Consider the following 23,745-nt stretch of genomic DNA (forward strand, 5'->3'; position numbering starts at 1 on the left):
ACCTGAGATCAGAGTGTATCTGAAAGACCAGACCTTCCATCTGATACGGCACACCACATCATTATGTCTGAATAAATCTAACATCTTGTTACATGGTCAGCGGAACAGATGGTCCCTGTCTCAGGCTTGTTATTTTCCTAAAAGAACAGCATGCAGAAACAGGTTTTTTTCCCCTCTTTCAAACCTTAATTAGAATAAAAATGACCTCAATTTGGGCATTCAAATCATTCCAGTTTACTGTTTTCAAATTTTCTTTTTTTTTAATGTTCTTACTAGACTTGTCTTTAACTGATAAAAAAAAAAAAAAAAAAAAAAAGACAGAGCTATCCGAGGGCCATTTTGGGTTGTGGTTGAGGTGTTAGCTTATTTCTGTAGTATTTATATCATGTATTTACAGCCAGGGTAGAGCTCAGCCAGCAGGTCCAGGAATCCCCTGGGAAGATGCTTTGTGGATTGTGCTCCTGGACTCGTGTCTGGGACAGACTAGTGTCCCCAAGTCTCCATGGCATTCAGTTCTCCTCTATTAACTTCACGTGGTCTGATTCTAGGAACAGGTAAAAGCCAATTCAATGTTTTGTCTGTCGCCTCAACTGATGGTCCAAAAGGAAGACGTCCTCACAGAACTGCCCTCGGACGCCAGCATCACAATTTACACCAACTTCAATGGATCTCGCGTAGATGAAAATAACTTGGGGCAATCTGGAGAGGGAGTGTGGTGATGCAGAAGCCACAATGTACTACTAACCATCCTAGAAGTCCAGGGGGAAAAAAAATTTATCATAAATATTACGTAGAGTATTTTCTAAAACATTTCTTTGTAATACAGAATTTTAAATACCCAGTGGAGTCAGCAATACCTTTTGGGGTAGAGGATGTGTGTTTTGGGTAGAAAAAAGAAAAGCAGGTAGCCAGAGAACGCTGTGAAAATTCAGATTTTAGAGAAAGTTAAATGGGGGTTATCTGTGAGAAATAGCATTGCAAACATATTTCTAATTGACTAGAGATTAATTGGTAGTCTTTGAATTCTGAATTTTCCCAGGCTAGTAATAATACAAATACATTTGAAAAGGTGACTTCTAAGCAACGTTTCAGGACACAATTTATTTTATCACATGAGGCACCTGTCCCTGAAATAGGGGACCAGAGAACCCACACTATAGTAAGGTAAGGAACACAGCAAACTGCAGAAGATTCCAAAGGAGCTCACTCTCTATTTTCCGTAACGGCAGGGGAGGCCTTTGGTATAGGCAAATACATAAATACTATTGACTCTCTATTCCTCTTGGATTCTAAGTGGGAATTAACTGGACAGTTTAAGATTTAGTAAACCAACTATTATTTTTTTTTTTTTTATTCTAGGCTTTGGTAAGGAAGTTTAGACATGTCCTTGACAGAGAAGCTGGCTCTTGTTCCCAACTAGACTACAGTGATTTACTTACTCCAAGAAATTGTTTGGAAAGCAGGTCAAACCTCACTGAAAACTATATTCTAGGATTTGAACTGAGGCCATTTGGTCCTGGAGTCTGAGCTCTTAACTGCTATATTAAAGTTAAAATCCCAAGCAGCATGCTTGGAACCTATGGGTACTGAATACCAACCATATTAATTCTTATTACTGAAATGGCTATGAGATTGGCCCTCCATCTCTGTGGGTTACACACTCACAGACTCAACCAACCACGGATCAGAAATTTTCAGAAAACAAAAATTACATCTGAAGTGACTTTTTTTCTTGTCATTATTCCCGAAACAATACAGTAAAACAGCTACTTGCGTGACATTTACATTGCTTTAGGTACTATACGTAATCTAGGGATGATTTAAGGTACAAGGTAGGACACGCAGACATACGTGCAGATTCTGCAGCATTTTATACAAAAGACTTAAAAACGTCTGCAGATTTGGGTGTCCGTGGGGGTCCCAGGACCAATCCCCTCTGGATAACAAGAGATGACTGCACACACAGAAAGGAGCCAGAAGAACAATACACTCCAGTGAGAGATTTCTTTTTCATTATTAAGTCTCTTATTTTTAGACTGCAGTCTTCAACACTAAATGTCTGGGAATGTCATGATTTGTAGACCTCAGAAGGGTAAAGAGAAGACAATTTTCAGTGAGCCATTACTGCCTCATCCATTTGGGCATAAACTTAAAACACCGTCTAAATTCAATAAATGACCATAGTTTCTTTACTTGTAAAAAGAGGCCCTAAAAAAGGTCGGATTCCTACTTGATGATAACTATTGAATATTAAGAATGCAAACAAAGTTAACTGCCGATTTAGAAACACTGCTAGACTGATGTTTGGGCAAAGGGTGAAGGCAAATCACTCTCTCCCACTGCAAAATTAAAATCTGTCAGAAACTCGTGGAGTCAAGTTCTTTCTGGAGGAGACATCCCATTATTCCAGAACCCAAACCTGGCAGAGAATAAGGAAGGCTATTTACTCTGATAAGGCCTGGCTGTGCGCAGTTGTCTCTCCAAGGTGTTGGCAAAGAGCGGCTCACACTTGCAGAGGTGACGTGAGTGTAGGGTTGTGCTGGGGGTGGGGTATGGAAGGGAGAAAGCAAATGTGCCCACTCCACAGGATCACAGATTTCTTCCACCCTGAAAGACTTCTTTTGCAAAAAGAAAACAAAGTTCCAGTATATAAAGTCATTAATCAAACTGGACTTAAAAAAAACATTTTGGGGGTATCAAAATCTGGATGAAAGGGAGTTTCCTTGGTTTGAATCATTCTCAAAGCTTGTCTCTCTGAATAAGGAGGAAAAATGATGATGTTCAACGCAATTAATTCATTAGCGATTAGCCACGTGTCCTTTCTTATTACTGATTCCAAACATCTGTCACAAAGCAGATTTTGTTCAGGACACGATGAACAACTGCATCATTCATTATTGGGTGAAGCAAGTCTAACACCATCAGGCCACGGCCCCCGTGGTAACAGCCATTTCCGTCAAACGTGCCCATGGAATGGCAAGAACACAACGTATATTCAACATATAGCCTGAATATTTGTTTTCTTTATTTACTTGTATAAAATCACCAATCAAGACAGTTGAGAAATACAGAGCTGACGTGTTCTGATCCTGACCTTGACTATGAAATTCTGTGACCCTCTGCTAATCAGCACTCAGTGGCCGTGGAGTTTGTTGGGTTCCTGTGTTCATTGCCTAGGAGCATTGAGTGTTATGGTCAAGATCTTAGAAGCATGAATTCCCTGTGATTCCTGAGCTGGCAGAACTCCCTTCCCCAGCAAAGCACCTGCTCTCTAGGCAACCTCACAAGAGAGGAGAGGGATGGGGAGAGGGAAGGCATCCTCTGCAAATTCATATATTGAAACCGAATTGCCAATGGGATAGTATTAACAGGGGGGGCTTCCACGAGGTGATTGAGTCATGGGATTGGGCTTGAGGGGTCAAGTTTGGCCTTTCCACGTCTGTGAGGACAGTGTTTTCCCTCCTGGAGGAGGCCGCCACAGGCTACATCTTGGAAGCAGAGAGCAACCTGCTGGCACCCTAAAGTTGGATTTTTCAGTCAAAATAATACAGTTGTATTGTTGATGACTTCCTCCGTCTTGGGGATTTTGCTATAAAAGAACACATGCACTAAGACAATCCATCAAGGAGAGAAAATGGAGTAATGTCATTCTATCAAGTAATTTGGGGAACATAAATTTCAATGATTTTTAAGACCATGACCAAGACCAAGAATAGTGGAGTTTGAGGGAAAAGTTTTCCAGTTGGGGTGAGAGAGCAGAAAAGTTCACGTTGGAGTTTTAAAAAAAAAATCATACTGGAATCCTCTTCCCTCTGGAAAATTCTATAAAGCACACTAAATTTGAAAGTTAAGACAATGGGATGTAGCATTCCGATTTACAAACGTAAGATGTGGCAGTATCATCCGCATCTATGACAGTAACAGGGAACGGCCGCAGAGCAATAGAGGGAGAAAGAGAACGGGGAAAGATGAGAAGGGGGAGAGGGAGAAAGGTCAGTAGTGGAGGAAGGGAGGGAAGGAGGGGGCAGGGAGGACAGAACAGGGGAGAAAGGAAAGCAGGAGAAGAGCCCTCTCGGTTCTGGAAGGCAGAGCCACAGCTTCCCAGGGCTGTGGTTCGACAGGCTCCACTCTGGATTTCACACTCATCTCGTTTCCTGCCTGGGCAGCTGCTCATGCATCTCAGCCTTTCAGGCTAGACAGTGCTGCTCCTTCACCGAGGTAGTCCAGAACAACCGCCTTGTCTCTCCGTCTTGTTATTCTGCTAGCCACACATCCACACGTCTTATATGTCCAACAATTCACCACCCCCCACGTTGAGATTCTCGCAGACGGAAAGGGCATCTTTCACTGTGGATTCCTTACTACCGCCACCGCGGTATTTTGCATACTGTAGATATTCTCCACATTTACTATTGACAGGGAAAATGCTAGTCACTGCTCATATACTTTTTTTTTTTTTAGCTAAGTGATAATCATAAAGAGATTTAATCTCATATTAGAGGAAATGATTAGAATGATCAATTTATAAAGCAATTCACCCTTTTTAAACCTCATGTTGGTAAAGAAAAACTCTATAAGCATGAACCACAGGGGGTTGGAAGGGACCTTTGATATTCTTCCATCTCCATTATTTTACAGATAAAGGGAGTTCCTATGATATAACAAAAACAGAATAGGCTTTGAAAGAAATCCTGGGAGAGCCCCATCTCAGTGACCACGTGATCCTGGGTAAGTTACTGGAGCTCTCTTCGATGAAGGCAGCCACATGATTTATAAAATAGTGATAATAACATCTGTCTTGAAATATGATTGTAAATGTGATGAGCCACACAAAAGTGTCAAGCATAATCAATGTCACATAGTAGGGACCAGGTTCTATTTGGTGTTGAATCTCTGGTGCTTGAAATGTGGATTATTGAATCTTTTCTGATTGAGAAAACAGGGACCCAGACCTTGAGTGAGGGTTCCCCAAGGGGAAGCAGAATTAGAGTCTGGGTTGGGTTTTAAAGATCATCTGTTGAACAGTTCTCAGAGTGTGTTCTGAGGACTCCAGGCTACCCCTCAACCCTTCCTTCTTTATCTGTGGGAGGTTGGATTTTCTTCATTTGTTTTGCCCAAAACAACTTCTTAAAACAGACTGAATGTAAGAAGCAAATAAGAGTCTGCAACTGTCTTAATTTAAGCCAGATTAAAGAGATTTTTCTAAAAGGCAAAACAATGTCACTCTTCTAATATTTTGGTTTTGAAAAAAATTGGTTTTTCCTAAAAACATTTATGTTATTTAATGTTACTTATAAAATAGGCAATGGGTTTGTTATTATTTTAAAATGAATTATAAATCAACTTATCTTTCAAAATGTTTGTTTTAATTCCTAATATGAGTAAATATCAATAGACATAATGTACAAACACACAAACTCTTTGGAATTGTCAAGGATTTTAAGAGTACCAAGGGAACAACATGTTTGCAAACTGATGTGGCCCAATATCCTCATTTTGTAGAAGGGAAATGAAGGCTTAGCAATAAACTCAGTCACGTGACATCACCAAGCACATTCATAACAAAGGCAAGGATTAGGCTTCATTCAGGTTTTCTGTAACTGAGCTCTTAAATACTGTTGTGATATCAGAAAAGAAATAAAACAGATTTGGAGACATAATTTAAACTTTGAACCAAAGTTTTTACTGACACATTCCTTGTCACTTGCCCCAATCTTGCAACAGAATCACTGTAGAAAAACCAATCTTGATCAGATTTTCAACAAAGAAATTTACTCTAGTGATTTTTTTTTTACATTGGAGAATTCCTTTGCCTGAGGAGACCAAAGTCCTTGAGTCCATTAGCTGAAGTAAAAAGCAATATGCTAATATATTAGATGGTCCATACCCTGTACAAATCACATACGACCTTAGCCTGGTTTTGACTTTTATTCAAAATGAAAAAAATAGCTCCCTCTAGTTAGCCAGAGTTCAGCCTGGCTGTATTTAGTGCATCCTCACTATTCCGTGGGATCCCAATATAGTTGTAGAGAGTATAGATGTTTCATTCCATTTGCAGTCTCATACTTGTTTTGCCTTGATTTCATGCAATACTGGCAATTAGCCAGCTTCATTAACTCCTGACAGATTTTCTCAAGTACACTACAAGAAACACCACAGGAGAAATATTAAGAGATAACAGTATTCTGGAAGGAAAACTTGAAAATAAATCCTTTTCTTTAAGTCCATGTGTTAAGCCCCAGAAGCGTGATAAGGAAACTCCATCTCAGGAATCTAACTTCTGACTTTTGTGCTGGAGGAAGTACTCATTAACAAACCAAAAATAGTTGCTGAGGTACAACTATACAAAAAGTGTCCCCTGAGACTCTGGAAATAATTTTTAAAAATATGCTTTATGTTCTTTAGAATTTATACTGTATCTAGAGTGATAAACATATATAGAACACAAAAACCATCAAAAGATGGATAAAAAAAAATACTGTGCCTGGGGGTATATCTCACTGGTAGAGCATTTACCCAGCATGTTCAAGCCTGGGTTTAATCTCCAGAACCCACAGAAAAGAAAAAAAAGCCACTTTTGATATCATGCTTCAACAGTAAGGAAAGTCACCGGACAGGAAGTGTCCTTTGGAGGAGAAGGTAATTTGGCAGGAGCAGAGCTTATGCAGAAAGGCAGCAGGAAGTGGTATAAAAAGAACATTTTAAAATTACTGAGTTCACTGTGCACTAAAGCCAGATGGTATTCTAGGTGCTGGGGATTCCAAGGTAGGCCAGAGGGCCACGGTGCTGCCCCCCAGTGCAGGCACTAGGAAGAGAACTCACTTGGGGTGAAAGGGGAGGGCCTGGGAAAACAGGTCTACCCTGGATCGGTGGTCAGGCGCAGTCTGTCGGAATAAGGGATGTCGAGTTGACACAGAGGTGGGAAAGAGCCCTCCTCCTGCACCAGAGAGCAGCAAGGACAAAGGACCTGGTCAAAGCTCCCAAAGGAGGACACTGTGGCTGCCAAGTGCCCCAGTAATCCCTCAGTGGGAATGCCAACCCATCTCTCCTGTATAAACCCCACTTTTTGGTGGACACGGGATGTCCCTGCACTACTATCTCTGGCAACACTGCAGGCAGGTCTCTTGACGTTGCTGCCTCCTTTTCCTAGCCCTCCTACCCACCTGCCCCCTGCCCACTAGAGCATGGACCCCAGCCAGGAAGGGACTTCCTTTCTCTCACCGTCCTACTCCCAGGGCCCAGGACTTGCTTGGTATGTTGACATCGCTCAATCAGTATACACCGAAGGAAGGGACTGAATCAGCCACTGGGCCCCTTCTCCCCATGGTGGGCCCAGTGAGGCAGGGCATGGGGCTGGTAAAGACAGGCCAAGAAGTGAGGTGGGACGCTGACCCACGGTGCTAGTCTTAAAGTAACACTCCTTCAGCGTTTCCAGGCCCTTAGGGGAGGCCCATTAGCACACTCATTTTAGGAACTTTCCTTCATGGGAGCAGTAACACAGAGGTAGCATTGCAGCCAAGTTATCCATTTCTTTAAAATTCCTCCTCTGTTCCTTCCTCTGCTGAAATGCCCAGAAGTGACTTTTTATACTGACTAATTCTTATCATTAAGATAAAGGGAAAGCAATCCTAGGGGAAGGAGAGAAGGAAATGCCTCACTTAGGGGACAGTCCCTGCCTCTCTTCTGTCTCTACATATGCTGGGATGATTATTTCTTGTTTGCAGATTATAAAACCTCCCCAGACCTTCTGTACTTCCCTCAGCCTCCTCTATCAGGTGGTGAAATGGTCTCTGCACCCGACCTTTGTGCAAAAGAAACATGGTTCTATTCTATGGGGCTTCTGCACTCTGCAGACAAAGGTGTGCCTTCTTCTGCTTAGAACATTATTTTTCTCTATTCAGGAGTCTCAACAGTCTCCAAGGTCAGGTAAGAGCAAAGAGGGCTCAGGGTGGAGAGCAGAGGCTGCAGGACAGTGTGCTACCTGCAGGGAATGACCATGCCACCACTTCCAACCAACCAAATGATCAGACCAGCCACTGTGGACTCTGGACACCCAGCTGCTGGTATTGGCTGGGTTTTCCTAGGGCCCAATAAAAAGGCACAGAAAAGAATTTTTTTTTTAATTTAAAGTTTATACCCTCATTCTAACCCTAACCCTACCCCTACCCCTACCCCTACCCCTAACCCTAAGAAGTTAAAAGACAAGCAATGGAAATGTCAAAGTGGCAGGCTTTTTAGTAATGGGAAGGAAAGAGGGGTGTGTGTGTGTGTGTGTGTGTGTGTGTGTGTGTGTGTGTGTAAGCAAAGGAGCAAAAAGAGGTGTGGGGAGATGAGGAGAGGAGACAAGAGGCAGGGGAAGGAAAAAGGGTCAGATACTGCAAACGACAGAAACTTGACTAAACAGTTCCCAGCCAAGCGGAAGTCTTTTTACTTAATCTTTATTTGGAAGAAGGAGAAAGGGCAGTGGGCTGGGAAAAGGAGCCTTGAAGTGGAGGCTGACCCAGGCACCTCCCTCTCCCCTGCTCCTCTCCTCGGAGCTCCTGCTGCTCTTCCCCACTGCCTGGCCCTGCCAGAGCAAAGGCCCAACCATAGAAGCACATCCAGCCTTTGGGGGGCATCAGCCACCTCCCCCAAGGACGGGAGGTGGGCTTGCTACTTTATAACTCAGGCTGCCCTGGGCTCTGGGAAGACACGGGACCCCAGCTGAACAACGGGGTGGAAATGGGGGTCACGTTGGAGCCGACAGCTGGAACTTCAGAACACTGGGTGTGAGGGACCTCAGGGGCACTGAGCTGTGGGTAGAGAGGACTAGGGAGAGCCTGGAGGACATGGATCATAGCAGCACTCTGGTCCAGCAACTGGGAGGGCATGAGAGAATGGACGGCTGGGCTGTCTAGGGTTCTAATGGTGCTGCTGGAACACCAACAGGGGTAAAGACAGGACTGCTGGGCCGACTCCCCCTCTCTCCCTGATCAGCCGAGTGGAACACCTCCCCCCTGGAGACGACCAGAACTCACACAAGAGGCTGGGGAAGGGCCACCAGGACGTCACTGGCCTCTGGCTCCTACCAACAATCTTGGGACTCAAGGTTCAGACTCTGAAGACAGTAGAAGATCACCCCAAACCCATTTTTAGTGGGGCCACTACTTGAGATGGCATACCCATGCCTTTAATAGACTTTTAATTTTTAAAAAAGTTGGCCAAGGCTTAAAAGAGTCTAACAGTGAAACTTCCTTGGCTCCAGGAAAAAAAAAATTTTTTTTTAAACTTTCATTACAGGCTTAAGTGGGAGTTTTAATATTTGTACTGAGTTGATAGAAAATTTGAATAATTGCAGTCATCTGTAGCAATATATGATAAGTTGTTTCAAGGTAAAATTGAATGATTAATCATTTAATACATATTTGAAAAGTTTTGAGTTCATAATAAGAAAAGTTCTATGTTCAAGTATTAACTCATATTTTCACCCACTGTTTAATTTAAAAAGTTGGAAGAAATGTTTCCTTTATTATTCCCTATTTCCTGCCTTTCCTCCGGCTCCAGTATTGCTAATACACAGCTGAAGGATAAGATCATCTGGAATTTTCAGATACTTTTCTAAGCTGAGGCCAACGCAGATCATCCACAAGGAAGTTCTGTGCCTCTGTCTTAAAAATAGCAATGCGGCGGCTCATGAAAACATTACATCCCACACCACCTTTCTTCATCATGAACTTCATCCTCACCATTAGAAATGCAAACAAGAAAGCCCCTTTTCATTTTGACCTGGTTCATGGGTTCAATAACTTCCTTATTCAATAGAAACATTTATGGAGGACCGACCATGCCTTGGGCATAATATGAGGTGCTAGGAATTTAAAAGCAACCAAGAAAGAGTCTGTGACTTTCCCAAGAAAGTACCAGTGAAACCTTCAACTTGAAAGTATTTTCCTTAAGCTTCATTTGTTAAAAATAATAATAATAATTCTTACAATTATGTACTTTGGACCTCTTCCACTCAGCCATGTGTACACAATTAAAAACTGGCAGATGACACCCAAAGATAGGACAAACGAAAGGAAAAATCGAAAAGTTGGACTTCATTAAAATTAAGAACTTTTGCGCACCAAAAGACACTTTCAAGAGAGTGAAAAGGCAAGCCACAGAGGAGAGAAGCTACCCATAAATCCTACATCTGGTAAGGATTTAATTCTAGAATATATAAAGAGCTCCTGCAAACCATCAACAGAAAGACAAGCAACACCACTGAAAATGGGCAAGGGCCTTGACGGGACGCCTCTCACAGAAAATATAGAAAGATGCCCAACCTCATTGGTCATCAGAGAAATGCACATCAAATCCCAAACAAGAGACCACTTCATAACTACGTAATGATTATTAAAAAGAAGGGCTGAGAGGACGTGGAGAAATTGGAACTCTGTGCTTTTGCTACTGGAATGTAAAATGCCACGGAAAACAGTTTGGCGGGTCCTCAGTTAGGCACAGAATGACCATGGTGCAGCGATTCTAGTCCTAGGTGTGTATCCAGAAGAACCCAAAGGAGGAATGGATATTCGGAGGGCTATCTGAACACCCATGTTTGCAGCATTCACAATACCCAAAGGTAAACACGACCTTTGCGTCTACCAGCAGATGAATGGAGAAACAAAATCTGGTCAGTCGCCTCCAGTTTTGCTAGTATGTTCTAGAAAGTCAAAGCAAAGGCTGAATCAGTGAATAATGAATCACTCCTCCCAGGGAGGAGGAGGGATGAGGGCCCACTGAGCCTCTGACCACAACATGTTTGTCGACTGATCAGTTCATAACCTTGTCGGATGTCTGTGTCTGTCCAAAGACAGCTTAATATGTGCTGCGACTCGTTAACACTGAACTCCCGGCCGGCAGCGGCACAACTCACGCCAGAATGAAGCTCCTCTAACACACATAATTCCTCCGTAAGGCACGCTTTACAGCCCTCTTGAGCTCCAGAACAGCACTTCAGCACCGTGCTCAGCGTCATTTTAAACAGGGAAATCAGCCAGACAGGTTGTCTTATACCTCTCATCCCAACTCCTAGGGAGGCTGAGGCAGGAGGATGGTAAATTCAAGGTCAACCTTGGCAATCTAGTGAGATGCTAGTCTTAAAATAAGAAAATGAAAGGGGATGAAGCTCTGGGTACAGCACCCAGTACTGAAAAGAAAAAAAAAAAAAATCAAAGAAAACCTGGGAAATCACCAAGAAAAAGCACAATAGTCCAAAGTCATGGCACTAAATAGAAGGCAAAGGAGGCGGGGAGGGGGGAGGGGGAGGAGGTGTATATAGTGAGAGCTCAAATAAGAGCTGCCTTGTCTGAGCTCTGCTGGAAGGTGACTCCTGATGACTCAAACTCTTAGCCCCTCTGCACGTATCTGTGAATGGTGGCTAAAACACAGTGCGAGTATTGACTTTTTTTTTGGTGGGGGTACTGGGGCTTGAATTCAGGGGCACTTGCCCACTGAGCCATCCCCAGCCCTATTTTGTATTTTATTGAGAGACAGGGTCTCACTGAGTTGCTTAGCACCTCACCGTTGCAAGGCTGGCTCTGAACTCGAGAGCCTCCTGCCTCAGCCTCCAGGACCACTGGGATTATAGGCGTGCACCATCACTCCCCAGCATGAACACTGACTTGGAAGTTGCAAATAAAGGTAGCCCACAGGCAAATCACATGAATGAAAAACATGAACCATGAGGGGATCCACTCTAAATACAGAGAATGGGATATCATTCAGCCGCCAAAAGGAAAGACGTCTGGATACATGCTGCCACCTAAGGGCGACCACTGAAAACATCATGCCAAGTGACATAACCCAGACAGAAGAGGACGCACGTCATCCGAGTTCCCTCATGTGAGACACTGGCCATACAGGCAGGTTCACTGACCAGAGGGTGCCAGGCTTTATTTCATGCTTTGGGTGAAAAGTTAGGCAGAACTATGAATCTTCCGACTCTTTGCCAGGAAGGGCCAATTCGAGAGCCTAAAATTCCTAATTTTTCTTTGAAATCAAATAGGAGTGAAGTGGTGGTCTTACGTCATTACTGAGGTATATTGGCACTACATGTCCCCTTTCTACGTCTTTCTTCTCTGCTCCCTTCCTTCCTGAAAGCCCTGTTTTCCTGTCTCTAGAGAGAGCCATCTGTTAGAATACGGCTGTGGTTGCAACCCCAACTCCTCCGACGTTCCCTTTTAAATACTTCTTGACCCAACAGTGACAAAGAAGCGTGGCTGAATATAAACATAAATGAAATGTGCTAACGTGGAATGCAAACAGTATGAACATGTAAACTTAAAATAGGAAGGAATCCATAGCCAAAGAACAAAGTCTATTAAAATTCTTTCAATCTTTTAAAATACATCATAAAATGAAAAATGCTGCAGAATAACAGTTTGGCTTCTTTTATGGTCGAAAAGAAGGGTAATTACGATGGTCAGGAAAACACATTGAGCAGCTGTATACGGTTAACAAAAGATCCATTACACGATGCGCGAGGAAACTGGCACTCCACACGTTCACGTTTCCTAGAAATTAGACAGTCTTCCCAACTGGAGGAGATACCAAAAGAGACTGTTTTCTATTAATTGTGGCTTTGTACCAGTGGGGTTTTCAGAGCCAATTGGATCATTTTTCTTTTGGGACAATTCCCACATACTATTATATGGGATTTGCATATACTGATTTATACGTACTCTGAAGTATGTACTCTGTGATGCTGTAGAAAGTGATTTTTAGGTTCTTAAAAATCATCTATTTTTAATGCTTTAAAAATGCCCATTTCAGGAGATTCTTTCACACATGTACATCTGTTTAGAAATTATGGGGGGAAAAAAAAGCATAACAAATAACTCTGCAGTTTGTTTTATGAAGGCTAATTAATCGGTACTTACTCATTAAAGACTAGGTCTGGCGCAAAATAGAGAAATTGGCTGTTCGTATGTTTGTACGATCTCCAGCTCAAGGCAAATGATGATAGACACATCCAAGAATACTGGATTAGGGTAATTTGGTCCTCAAGAGGCAAGTTTTTAAATCCTGAAGAACAGAACAATTAATCACAGAAATACACTTAGCATTTAAGTACATTCCAGGAAGAAGCTCCTTAAGTCAGCCTCTAACAGCTACCTTTACTCTAATAGACTTGAATCAATTCCACAGGCATTTACGGAGCACCCACCGTAGGCCTGGCCCTGTTCAATGCTCTGCTGTAAATTCACCCTAGATGCTCAATAAGGGCAAACTGCCGGGGCCAACTAAAACGGAAGAATTGGGTGAGGTTCAGTGTAGATGACAGTGGAAACTCTTCCTTAGACCAAAAGATACTGTATAACCTGTAAATCTTGCTTCATCCCACCCACAATTAATGACACCAAACTAAAGGGTGATTTAATAACCGTTGACACCTGCAAATCTGCAATAATGGCAAAGGATTTTAGTTTTCACAACTCTGTAGCACTTCACACACAGGAGTCCTTGATTCCCATAGTCTGGGGTAAGACCCGATGCAGACAATGCTCAGCGGAGGAGCAGCTGTCCTCAGCACCCGGTCCCTTAGGAGCTTTCCTTTGTTCCCTGGTGCCCTTTCTGTGCCCTGCATCTTGTTCTTCATTGTAGAGTTTCACCCAGGCAAGCTCCACCTGAAAGTACCGGTCATCAGAGCCTTCCCCAATGTCAGGTGTTCTGGCTGCTAATCAACCACAGGTAATCTAAGAAACTACTCTGGATTCATGAACCAGGATAATGCAATGACAAGTCCAAGTCATGCTTCAGTACATTACTAGGGGCCTTATTAATAAAACTCTACAGCACAGAAAATGACCAAGAAGTAGAAATTTCTCAAGCACAACGTTAAGGGTGCTGGGAGTAAGGTGGTAGTTTTGGACCGCAGGGCTGCTCACGGACTCTTATGATTGACTTACTAGGCCCTGGCTTACCTGGCCTATGCTTAGATGAGCCCTGGTTATGAGCTGGTAATACAGGGGTTCATTGTGACTTCACCAACATAATGTATTTTCACCTTAATAATACTTTTTTGGATGAAATTTCCCATTTTAATCGTCCACATCAGAAATGTAGCTGTTCTATTAACAACAGAATCCAGATCCTTCTTTCAAAAAAGAAATGAACTCCTTAACTAGATTTTTCCTCCACACTCCATCTACTGGCTATCCACGCCAAACCCTGGAATCAGGATGTAAGGGATGCTAACTCCAAGGGCACTGTCAGCCAGTGGCCCGGCAGAGGGAGGTTGGCTCAGGATGTGGACTGCGCGGGGAAGACGCAATCCTACCTGGAAGTACCTTTGCCCACTTCACGACTTGAATCATCTGTTTGCCGGCCAGGCGGTTGAGCGTGGAGAGCAGGTTCTCGGCTGTGTCTGGCTTTGAGCTGTCGTATCCCGCATACACGATTTCGGGCTCGATGTTTTCCAGGACCATGGCAGGGGAAGGTGTGAGCGCTCGGGAAATGGTGGAGAGCTGGGGAACCAGTGCCGTGTTGACTGAGGGCTCTTTTGCAGGAGCTATGTAGGTTGTCCCCTCCTCGGGGCTCTGGGGGGGTGGGGGCGGTGGCTGCTGCTGCTGCGGAGGCTGATCCTCATGAATTCCTTTTAACTTTCCCAACTTCTTTGACTTTCGGGCTGCAAAAGAAAATCATAAATGATACGGGCAAATTACAACTGCCCAAGGCAAATTACAATGAACACTGACTTGATGTCAGTCAAAGCTTGCTGGCATCCTGTCTTTTCTTCTGAAGAGTTCTTGCTACACTAATAGGAACACAGCCTTTTAAATATGTTTCTAATAGAAAATGTACAAAGCCCAGCTATGATCACTTTGGAAGTTAGGATAATGAATGCCTGCCTTCTTTCATTCATTCTAGAGATCTGCCCCGCTTGCCTCCTAGAGCAAGATGCTGCACACTCTGCATAGGAACCCAGCTAATCACTGCAGCATGATCAGACCTCATCCTGGTCCTCAACAGGTGTTCAACCCAGTGAGGGAGGAGCCAAGGTGCGTGTCACAAAATCATATTGCAATGCGGATAGAAATGGGTCCCAAGATAAAAATAAATACAGCTAAAATTTAATGAATGCTTAGCAACACCAGGCTACTTAATACAAACAGATAGTACAAACTTATAGGATCCAAAGCAAACACAGACCAGGGCTAGGCTACACCAATTAACTTGATTTTTTTTTTTTTTTAAATAACCCTTCATGGGCTGGGGATGTAGATCAGTGGTAGAGCACATGCGTAGCATGTGTGAGGCCCTGAGTTCGATTTCAGTACTGCAATCAATCAATCAATCAATCAAATCTTAAAAAATAACCATTTGTGTTTACGATTACAGGCATTAATATTTATCACACTCGTCACAGAAAAACCTGCAATGCAGATGGAAGACAAGCCATCACCTCACAGCAGATATATTTGCTACACAGTCATTAGATATCTGAATTCTAAGGCATTTAAAATTAACAAAGCAATTTTAAAGTTTCACTCGTTTTTTTTGTCCACTGTATCTGTCAATAAAAGACTTGACAGACAGATCTGGTTTTTAGAACTGTTTCAATGAAAAACAGATGTATCCCATTCATATATGCTAATAGGAAGCTGCAGGGAAAGTGTGGGCCAGCAGCCCTGAACAAAACAGTAAGCGCAACCAGGATGCCTCTGATGAATCAAAGGCTGAACGTAAACAACAACAAAATCAGCAAAGTGCCTCCAAAACCAAAAATAGAGAAGAAAAGAATCAAGCACCAACATCATCCAAAATGCCAGTCAAGTGGAGATTCTGTGAGAGTTCCGAAAAATTCTCAAGAGCATGGGTTGGTCCTTGGGGCAATTAGATACTGTTCCTAGGTCACATGAACTTCTCTAAGACTTGGTTCATTTGTCTGGAAAATGGCTGGCTGTGACAAATAATAATGTGTTAGAAATAACCACTGATATAGAAATACTATTTCACTGTCACTTTTCATTCTTGCTCACAATCTTGTAAATATTAAAAATATTCTAGTTCATCAAAATGGTCTTATCCTTTATATAAGACGTGGTAAGATTTGATGATAGTCATAATTTGATTGACTAGAAACAGCCATGGGTGATATTTTCAAATTTATTAAAAGTGATATTTGCTTGCAAATTAATTATAAGATTCCTATTTGTTTTAGGCCGTAGGTCTATAATGCTGTGTTTATTCTCACGGCTGACTTAAGGTCAATGCTATGAAATTCCATGAAGAATATGTAATATTTTCTCTAGCACTTATACAGGCATAACCTATCTGTGGCATAACTTATTGAGCAGATTGTCAATATCACATTGAGCATTTTGGTTTTACTCAACTTTATGCTTTAATTTTGTGAATATCTTTTTGGGATACCTGGAATCCAGTAATGATCTATATTTACTTAAACAGTTCAAGGTAATCGATGCCTTTAGTGTGCAGCTTCTATAGCCAACCATATTTACCCAGTGACTTTTCTAAAAGCCCAGGGAGTATAGTTTATATAAATAATTATATTAGTCAAAGTAACTTTTTTAGAAATGGCAGTCTCATTATATTTAAACTTTTGAAAGTTGGAAATTAGGTCTACATACTCCTAATAACATCATATCACTCCCTGTGATGCTTATGGGTACTAAACAAATGGTTATTGAATACGTTTGTTTCATCTCCAAATGTTAATTTAACAAACTATTACATATATGAAGAATTAATTTACTTCCCTGTGGCACATGAAGGCCAACTTCTGAGATTGTAAGATAAAACCTCCAAGTTGTTATTCCTTTTCAAAGTTTCTACTAATGATCCATTTGTGGAGTTATACTCTTAAAGTATCATCTCTAAAATACAAGCTAAAATGTAGTGAACACTTAGGTTCTGAGCACAGTTTCATGTGCTGTGTATATGTTTTGAGCATTCTGACGCTTACCATGGCCCTAAGACCAGGCACTATTATCTATTTCCATTTTTTTTTTCAAGTGAAACACAGAGATGAGGTAATCTTCTGTGGCTGCAGAGCTGGCTAATACCAGCGCAAGGATTTGGATCCAGTCTTGGCTCAGAGCAGACACTTATAACTTCTATACTCTATAGTTTTTCTTCTAATCCTTTCCTCTAATTTGTATTATTTTTATACTTTTAAGATTAGCACAAGCTTCAAATCCAAGTATATAATTAAGATGTTTGCTAATTACATTTTCAGCTGAAGATACTTAATGAACATTGTTTCTATTATCCAAAGCATCAGTGAACATAATTTTAGGTCTTATCACTGTTTAGCACCTTACTACATTAAGGCAGAATTAGTGGCCATTTGGCTTGGGGACCTCATGATCCAAGGAGGCCAAGAGCTATGCTCTTTCTCAATTGACAGCACCAGCAGCCCTACATTATGTGTGTGTGTGTGTATTTGTGCGTACGGTACACAAATGTGACTATAAATGTCTCCCAATTTCACTTCAACTCACCGTCCCACCTGGATGTCACCATAACTAGTGTGTGCTTAGTGACTGCCCTCAGGTGCCAAGTCATTAATGACTAATGGTAGTGTCTTGGCAGCCAGGTCTCCCTGGAACTGCCAAGAGACAGATTTCCATAGATTCCTCATGGATTTCCTGCCCCAGGAACTGGCAGAGGTGAGGCCCGGCTTCCTATATCTACTAACACGTGCAAGGCAAGCAGGGAGCCTCTCAGTGGGGCTGTAGAATAATTGAGAAAAATTTCCAGTGGCATCTCAAGATTCACTAAGGCCTGGAAACACGCTTGGCAAGATTTCTTGCTCGGTTAGCACTACCTCCAGAGGCTGAGGTGACCCTCAAGTCCAACCACCCATGGTACAGAAAGATGGCTGCCCACAGCAGCCCCAAGATGATGATGAGATCCACCGAGTTTTTCTAACGCTTCCGTCACTTACAGACTCATTTGTCTAAGAAATGGTCAGAAGGATAACCACCCCCAATACCTCCACTAGTAGAATACAAGGTGGAGATCTAGAAGAATAAAGATTTTTTTTCCCCCAATCACACCATTTCACTAGGAAAAAATAAAGTGAGAATTCTGACATTTTACAAATGCTTTCTTCCATCTCTCGAAATTTAAGGTCCTGGCAATAAACATCAGAAAATTATGTTACAACATGTATTTTTCTGTTCACGGGCCACATGTAATTACAGCCCATAGGACACTGACAGCACCTCCTCCATGCACTTTAGCAGGTGATTTTTCTTGCCACCTCATACCTGGGGCCTAGATTTCATCGAAATGACCCTGACCATGTTTCTGCATGACTTCACTTTGTCTTCCCACTGCCAGAGGAGACACAGGGGGCAACTAAAGATTTCTATGTCATTTTTCTACAGGTTTAATTGGTCGCACAGAAAAACCATCCTAATTTGTACTAATAAGAAAAGGAGCATCTAAACGGTCCTCAAGGCAGACTCTCTAATAGAATGTGGTGAGGGTCCAGGGGCAAGATGCACTCATGAATAAATAAATAGCTACTCAATTGAGTAGAGCAAAGTGGCATTTCAATTGTTGATAAATACTCCTAGAGTGGTTCATAAAGTTGAAAATGGAGTGTTTCCAAAAGTATTTCCAAGTATTTTCAGCTTAACAAATTAACATGCATTGTTAATTTTGTTAGCTTTGAAAGCCTACAAAGATAAACACAAACCCAACCTTGGGCCACTTTAAAAGACTTTCCAAATGAATGGATCTCCTCCATATTATTAAATTTTAACGTGTAAATCTATCCATATGCATCTTTATCTATATCCATAATAAATACAATTTTGTTGCTGTTGTTGTAGGATACGTTTACCAATTACTTAGCAAAAAACCTAATATCCATAGTGTAGGGAGTTTCCTGCTTTGCCAGCAATGCAATGTTGACTCACAAAAATCTGAGCCCTGACAAGATTAAAATCTCAGAGAAGCTGAATCAATACAGTCATTAAATTTATAAAGCTGCTGCTGCTAATTTTTAAGGTGAGGATCCCGACAATATATTTGGAGAGAAATGGCAGGGAGAAATGATCTCATCTCTTCTTGGGGCTCACACTTTCCTACCCTCTCTGTGTAATTCTCACCATGCCCAGAGCAGGAGTTGGAAGTGAACCAGGCCACCTTCCTGTAGGGGGATCCACCCACAGTCAAGAGCCACTGACCCACCCAAAAGGGCCTCCCTCAGCCAGAAACCAGAAGTGAGCAGAGGCTGGTGGGAATACACGGGAGTGGGAACAGGGTTCTGTGACAGAAGTCCACCTTCCCTACTGGACACAGGGGGACAGAAAAGGGGCAAAGCCAGGGCTTTCCAGTGGGTACCTCCAAGTGAAACAGATGATGAACACGATTATTGGTACGGCGTTTGTATTTTCTGTAATCCTATTCTTCCTCCCCCCACCCCCCACCCTTCATTCCTTTTTTTCTTTTAAAGGAGTCAGATTCAGGGGAATGTACCCAAGAGGACAGATGTGGGAAAGCTCCATCTTGGCCCAGGGTTTTAAAGATGAGACCGCTCGTCTTCAAGGCATGGCCAGGCTGGGGACTGGGTGAAGTCCAACAAGAGCCTCACAGGAAGAGGAAACAGTCAGGGAAGTAGTTTCTTTGTGATCAGCTCAGGGCATCGGAGAAGGCTTCCAGAACTTTCTTCGGCTGAAACAGTGGCTGGTTTTGGATTAGGACAAGACCGAGCACCACTGGGATAACTGGCAGGGCCGAGCCTACCCTGTAGCCCTAACGCTCTCTGTGGCACCTCTTAGGAAGGACATAGAGCACCAGGGTCTGGAGGACCATCAATTATTCTGAGTGAAGATTCCTACTTGGTCCCGGCCATTGCTGTTCTGAGGTATCAGAGGGAGCAACAAAGCAATAAATGTTCCCCCTTGCAAGTCCCTGGATAAAACAGGAAAACAATATAAGGAGGGGAAAAAAAATCTGGAGCTGACAGACTCCACAGTAGAGGCTGAAGGAAGTGAGAAACCCAATAGCAGTTTTGAAAACTTGAAGTGACATTTGCTGAATCATGTTGAGTAGCTACAATGCATTTTTCTGTGTCCACTGAGGCCAAGATAAGACACAGAGGGTTTAAAAGGCAGAAGAAAGGGTTTAGATTCGACCTCAGCAAAATTCCCTTCAAGCATTCTGGAATGTGTTATGGGGAGAGCCTGGAATGTATTACTCGCAAGAACACACAACACTCTATAAACTCCGAGTCTTAGGCAGACAGGCACCTGTTCCCAAGTACAGTTCTGCCCTCAGGTGGGAAGGTGAATGAGCTCTGGAGACCCAGGGGGCCCCACCATGGAGGCAAGTAAGACCCACCAAGGTACAATCAAGCCCTACATTCATCTGAAAGGAAAGTCTGATTCCTATATGTCTGAAAAACAAGAATAAATCCTTTTCACTTATAAGTCAGGTAAGAGGCAAGTTAGAAATATTTCTCCAAGAGATGCACAGAGAGCAAATACTGTGATCTCAGAATACACTCTTGAAGGAATATCCAGCATTGTAGAAACAAACAAACAAACAAAACCCACCTAAAGTTCTCTATGCTCCCTCTTTCACACCACCCTTTTAGAAAGGGGTTTCACCACTGTAATTAATGCACAGGAGTGTTTGCTCAGTCCCATATCTAAAGTATACTTTGGGGTTTCTTCATATTCTAAGACTGTACAATTTGCCTAGTGGGGGAAAGAGTAAAGAGCTATCATTAATTGAGGATCCACATGCCAGACACTAAGAAAGCATCTTTTAAAATACATCCCATTCAATCTTCATATGCACCATATGAGGTAGTGACCTGCAGAGGGACAAGCACAGTGCGTGGCTATGGTAGTTAGGGTGAGAAGCCCCTTCACACCAGTAGCATACCTCTAAGCAGGAGCTTAAAGGGGGCCAGAAGGGGATCTAGAGGCACAATAACTTTTCTCAGTTATCTGCAAGATTAACGCTAGGTCACCTCTGTTGACAGAAGCTTGTCTTTCAAAGACGTGGCATATACCACCCTGAACCAGTATGGTGGCTTTCTTGTCGAATTCCCTGGGCAGTGCAGTCAACCTCTGCAGACATGGGTGTTACTGCTCTGGGGACAACCTAGGCTTTTTGCTTTTGCTCTTGGTTAGGACAATTGCTCTTAATTCTAACCAGAGGAACAAGCTAAAAGATAAAAGTCAAACCAACCTGTTTTATGAGATCTAGAATAAACTGGAGGAAGAACTTTATCTCTTCCTGAAAACAAAGTTTACAAGTTCCATTGCAACTGATAATTGAGATTTTGGGATATAAATATCTTTTAAATCAATTGGCATTCTTTAGAAAATACATATTATCTTCTTTGTAAATTATTCTCTAGGAATAACTGTTGGATTGATACATATGTGTATGCTAAGCCTCTAAGTAACATACTTAGAATAAAATTCAAAAAACTGTCTCTGTGATAGCCATGCCACCCAGCCAAGGGTCCCTCCCTCAGTTAAAAAGTGAATTATTTTACAGCTGCAAGGGCTGCCCTGTTGGCATGTGTCTGAGCAGAGGATTTACTACATGAAGCATGATCTCATTGGGTATGCAAGGAAGACAGCCTCATTAGAAATGGTTTATGAAGAAACATTACTGTTTTAACAAGGTCACGGAGGTGAATGAGGTACAGGTACGAGGCAGAAGGCAGTGACCTGGAAATAGACTGTGGCACCCTGCTTAATTGACTGCACCCTCCCAAGTTCTAGCATAATCCTCACTAGGTTCAGGCTGAGCAGGACAAGTCAGATGCAAGAACCCATCCTGAGTAGAAAACCCAGAGAACGGGCTGGGTGCAGACCTCCTCAAACTGGAAGTCACCTGGAGAGGGATTCACCTTAAGCAAATATCATACAGAAATATAAGAGCTGGGGGCTGAGGGCGCACAGCTCAGTGGTGGAGTGTGGGCTTGGTATGCGTGAGACCTGGGTTAAATCCATAGCACTACAAAAAAAGAAGAAAAAGAGTTTACTAAACAGATGTCTGAGGAGGATATTAGGCTAGATAATGGTATTTTTCTTTACAAAAAATTCAACAGAAGATGCCTTAAATAGGTGCTCAAAGAATATTCAAAATATAACACACAGACTTCCTTGGATGTGGCTTTTCCAGTCTGTTTGGATGATCCTGCTTTCCCTCTCAGCATCTGTTGCTACTTTACTGCAATGGATTCCACATCTTGGTGCCTTTGGTACCCAGGCCCCTTGCAACTTGGACTTGCCCTGAAAGATATGAGGCGACTAAAGATGTTGCCTGAATTCAATTTTTGATTTTTTTTAAAGGATCAGCATCATTTATATATGTAAGAAATAAAAACTATTTATGAGAAGTGAAAAAATATACAGTTGAGGACACTAGTCTAGTTTCATCTCCAATACTAATTTTCTTGAAAAATATTTCTACTTGTTTTCTTCAAAAATGTTTCTCCTCATCAAAAATATTCCTTAGTTCAATATTCTTTCTGTAAAATGATTACTCAAAGCTATAACATTATAATTTTAATTATTTTTCCAAGGATTATACCTTAACAGCATAAAAATCACCTAAATTTAAAAGAGATCAAAATAATCTTCAATATTACTTATATGAAGAATAAACTGGGCAAGTTTTACTCAAGACTACCAATGTGGAGACTATAACTGAATAATCAAAAAAAAATCATCAAAGTTGTTTGCTAAGAAAAGGAGCCACAAAGTCAGGTAATCAAACAGAAAATAACAGTCCTCTGCATGGATAGAGAAGTCATGTGTTTTACAAGTGGTTCACACAGAAGATAGTTCCTCCTTCTGAGTTCTATCACCCTAATATTAATGACATTTTACGGCCATACAGAATTTTTAAAGTCTTCCCGTTATAGGCTAATACCAACATAAAACAGGATGAGCCTAAGTGCAAATTAACCAGTTAACAGGATGCCACTCAAGTTGGGGGACAGATTAAACAGACCAAGGAAAGAGAAAAACCAATGTTAATGTTTACAGCTTTTATGTGCTTTAAATAAATATTATTCCACATTTTATTCCACTGACATTATCAGAGTGAGTCTAAATTAAGAATTAATAGTAGCCAATGATGCATGTACTTGAAAAAATAGTTATTTTTCTAGGCCGGGTTCTCTTCAGGATACGGGCTGAACTGGTCTGGAAACTCCCAGATCCAGCAGAGCCAAACCCAAATGGCCTTGTTTGAATAAGTGACCCTCTTGCAGTTGTTCCTCAGGTTTCCATTGCCCCCGGGGCTGGTCCTGCAGCATCCTGAGGCGCTTTGATGATGTCTTGTGCTGGCAGGTTTTGGGCATCCGTGCCAGGGAGGGGGAGATGCAGGCCTGCCCTGCCCAGCTCTGTTTACAAGGCTCACTTCTATTTTTTCATTTGGTATTCTGCCACAGTGTAAATTCCAGAGCTTTGATGACTCTCTCCAAACCTAATTCAGCACAGCAGGGTGAACAAAAGCTTCTTTAAAAGAATATGCTTTCCGTTTGGGTTTCCAAAGTATTCTTCACATTTACATCATTTAGCAACACCAAAAAAAAAAAAAAAAAAAAAAAAAGAAGAAGAAGAAAAAAAAGAAAAGAAGGAAAGAAAAGAAGGAAAGAAAAATTCACTAGAGAAAAACACTAATAAACAAGAAGGGAACTCATTGAAAACAAACTTTGAGGAGAATGTAACAGTAAAGGGCGTACTATTTTTGGCAATTCCTTATATTGTG

At 42.0% G+C, this 23,745-nt stretch overlaps 1 protein-coding gene across 2 annotated transcripts in view; it reads right to left on the reverse strand.

The window, feature by feature from the left end:
• Window positions 1-23,745, reverse strand: part of Nr3c2 (nuclear receptor subfamily 3 group C member 2) — a 324,444-nt gene that overhangs the window by 47,199 nt on the left and 253,500 nt on the right. For both annotated transcript variants that reach the window (XM_026392708.2, XM_026392707.2), the window contains exons 5-6: window positions 14,303-14,650; window positions 12,903-13,047 (exon numbers count right to left, since the gene is read on the reverse strand). In XM_026392708.2, coding sequence (XP_026248493.2) covers window positions 12,903-13,047; window positions 14,303-14,650 — 493 coding nt within the window. The remainder of the gene's footprint in view (window positions 1-12,902; window positions 13,048-14,302; window positions 14,651-23,745) is intronic.

The sequence above is a fragment of the Urocitellus parryii genome, chromosome 10, assembly GCF_045843805.1.
Source record: "Urocitellus parryii isolate mUroPar1 chromosome 10, mUroPar1.hap1, whole genome shotgun sequence".
In the NCBI taxonomy this organism is placed as follows: domain Eukaryota; kingdom Metazoa; phylum Chordata; class Mammalia; order Rodentia; family Sciuridae; genus Urocitellus; species Urocitellus parryii.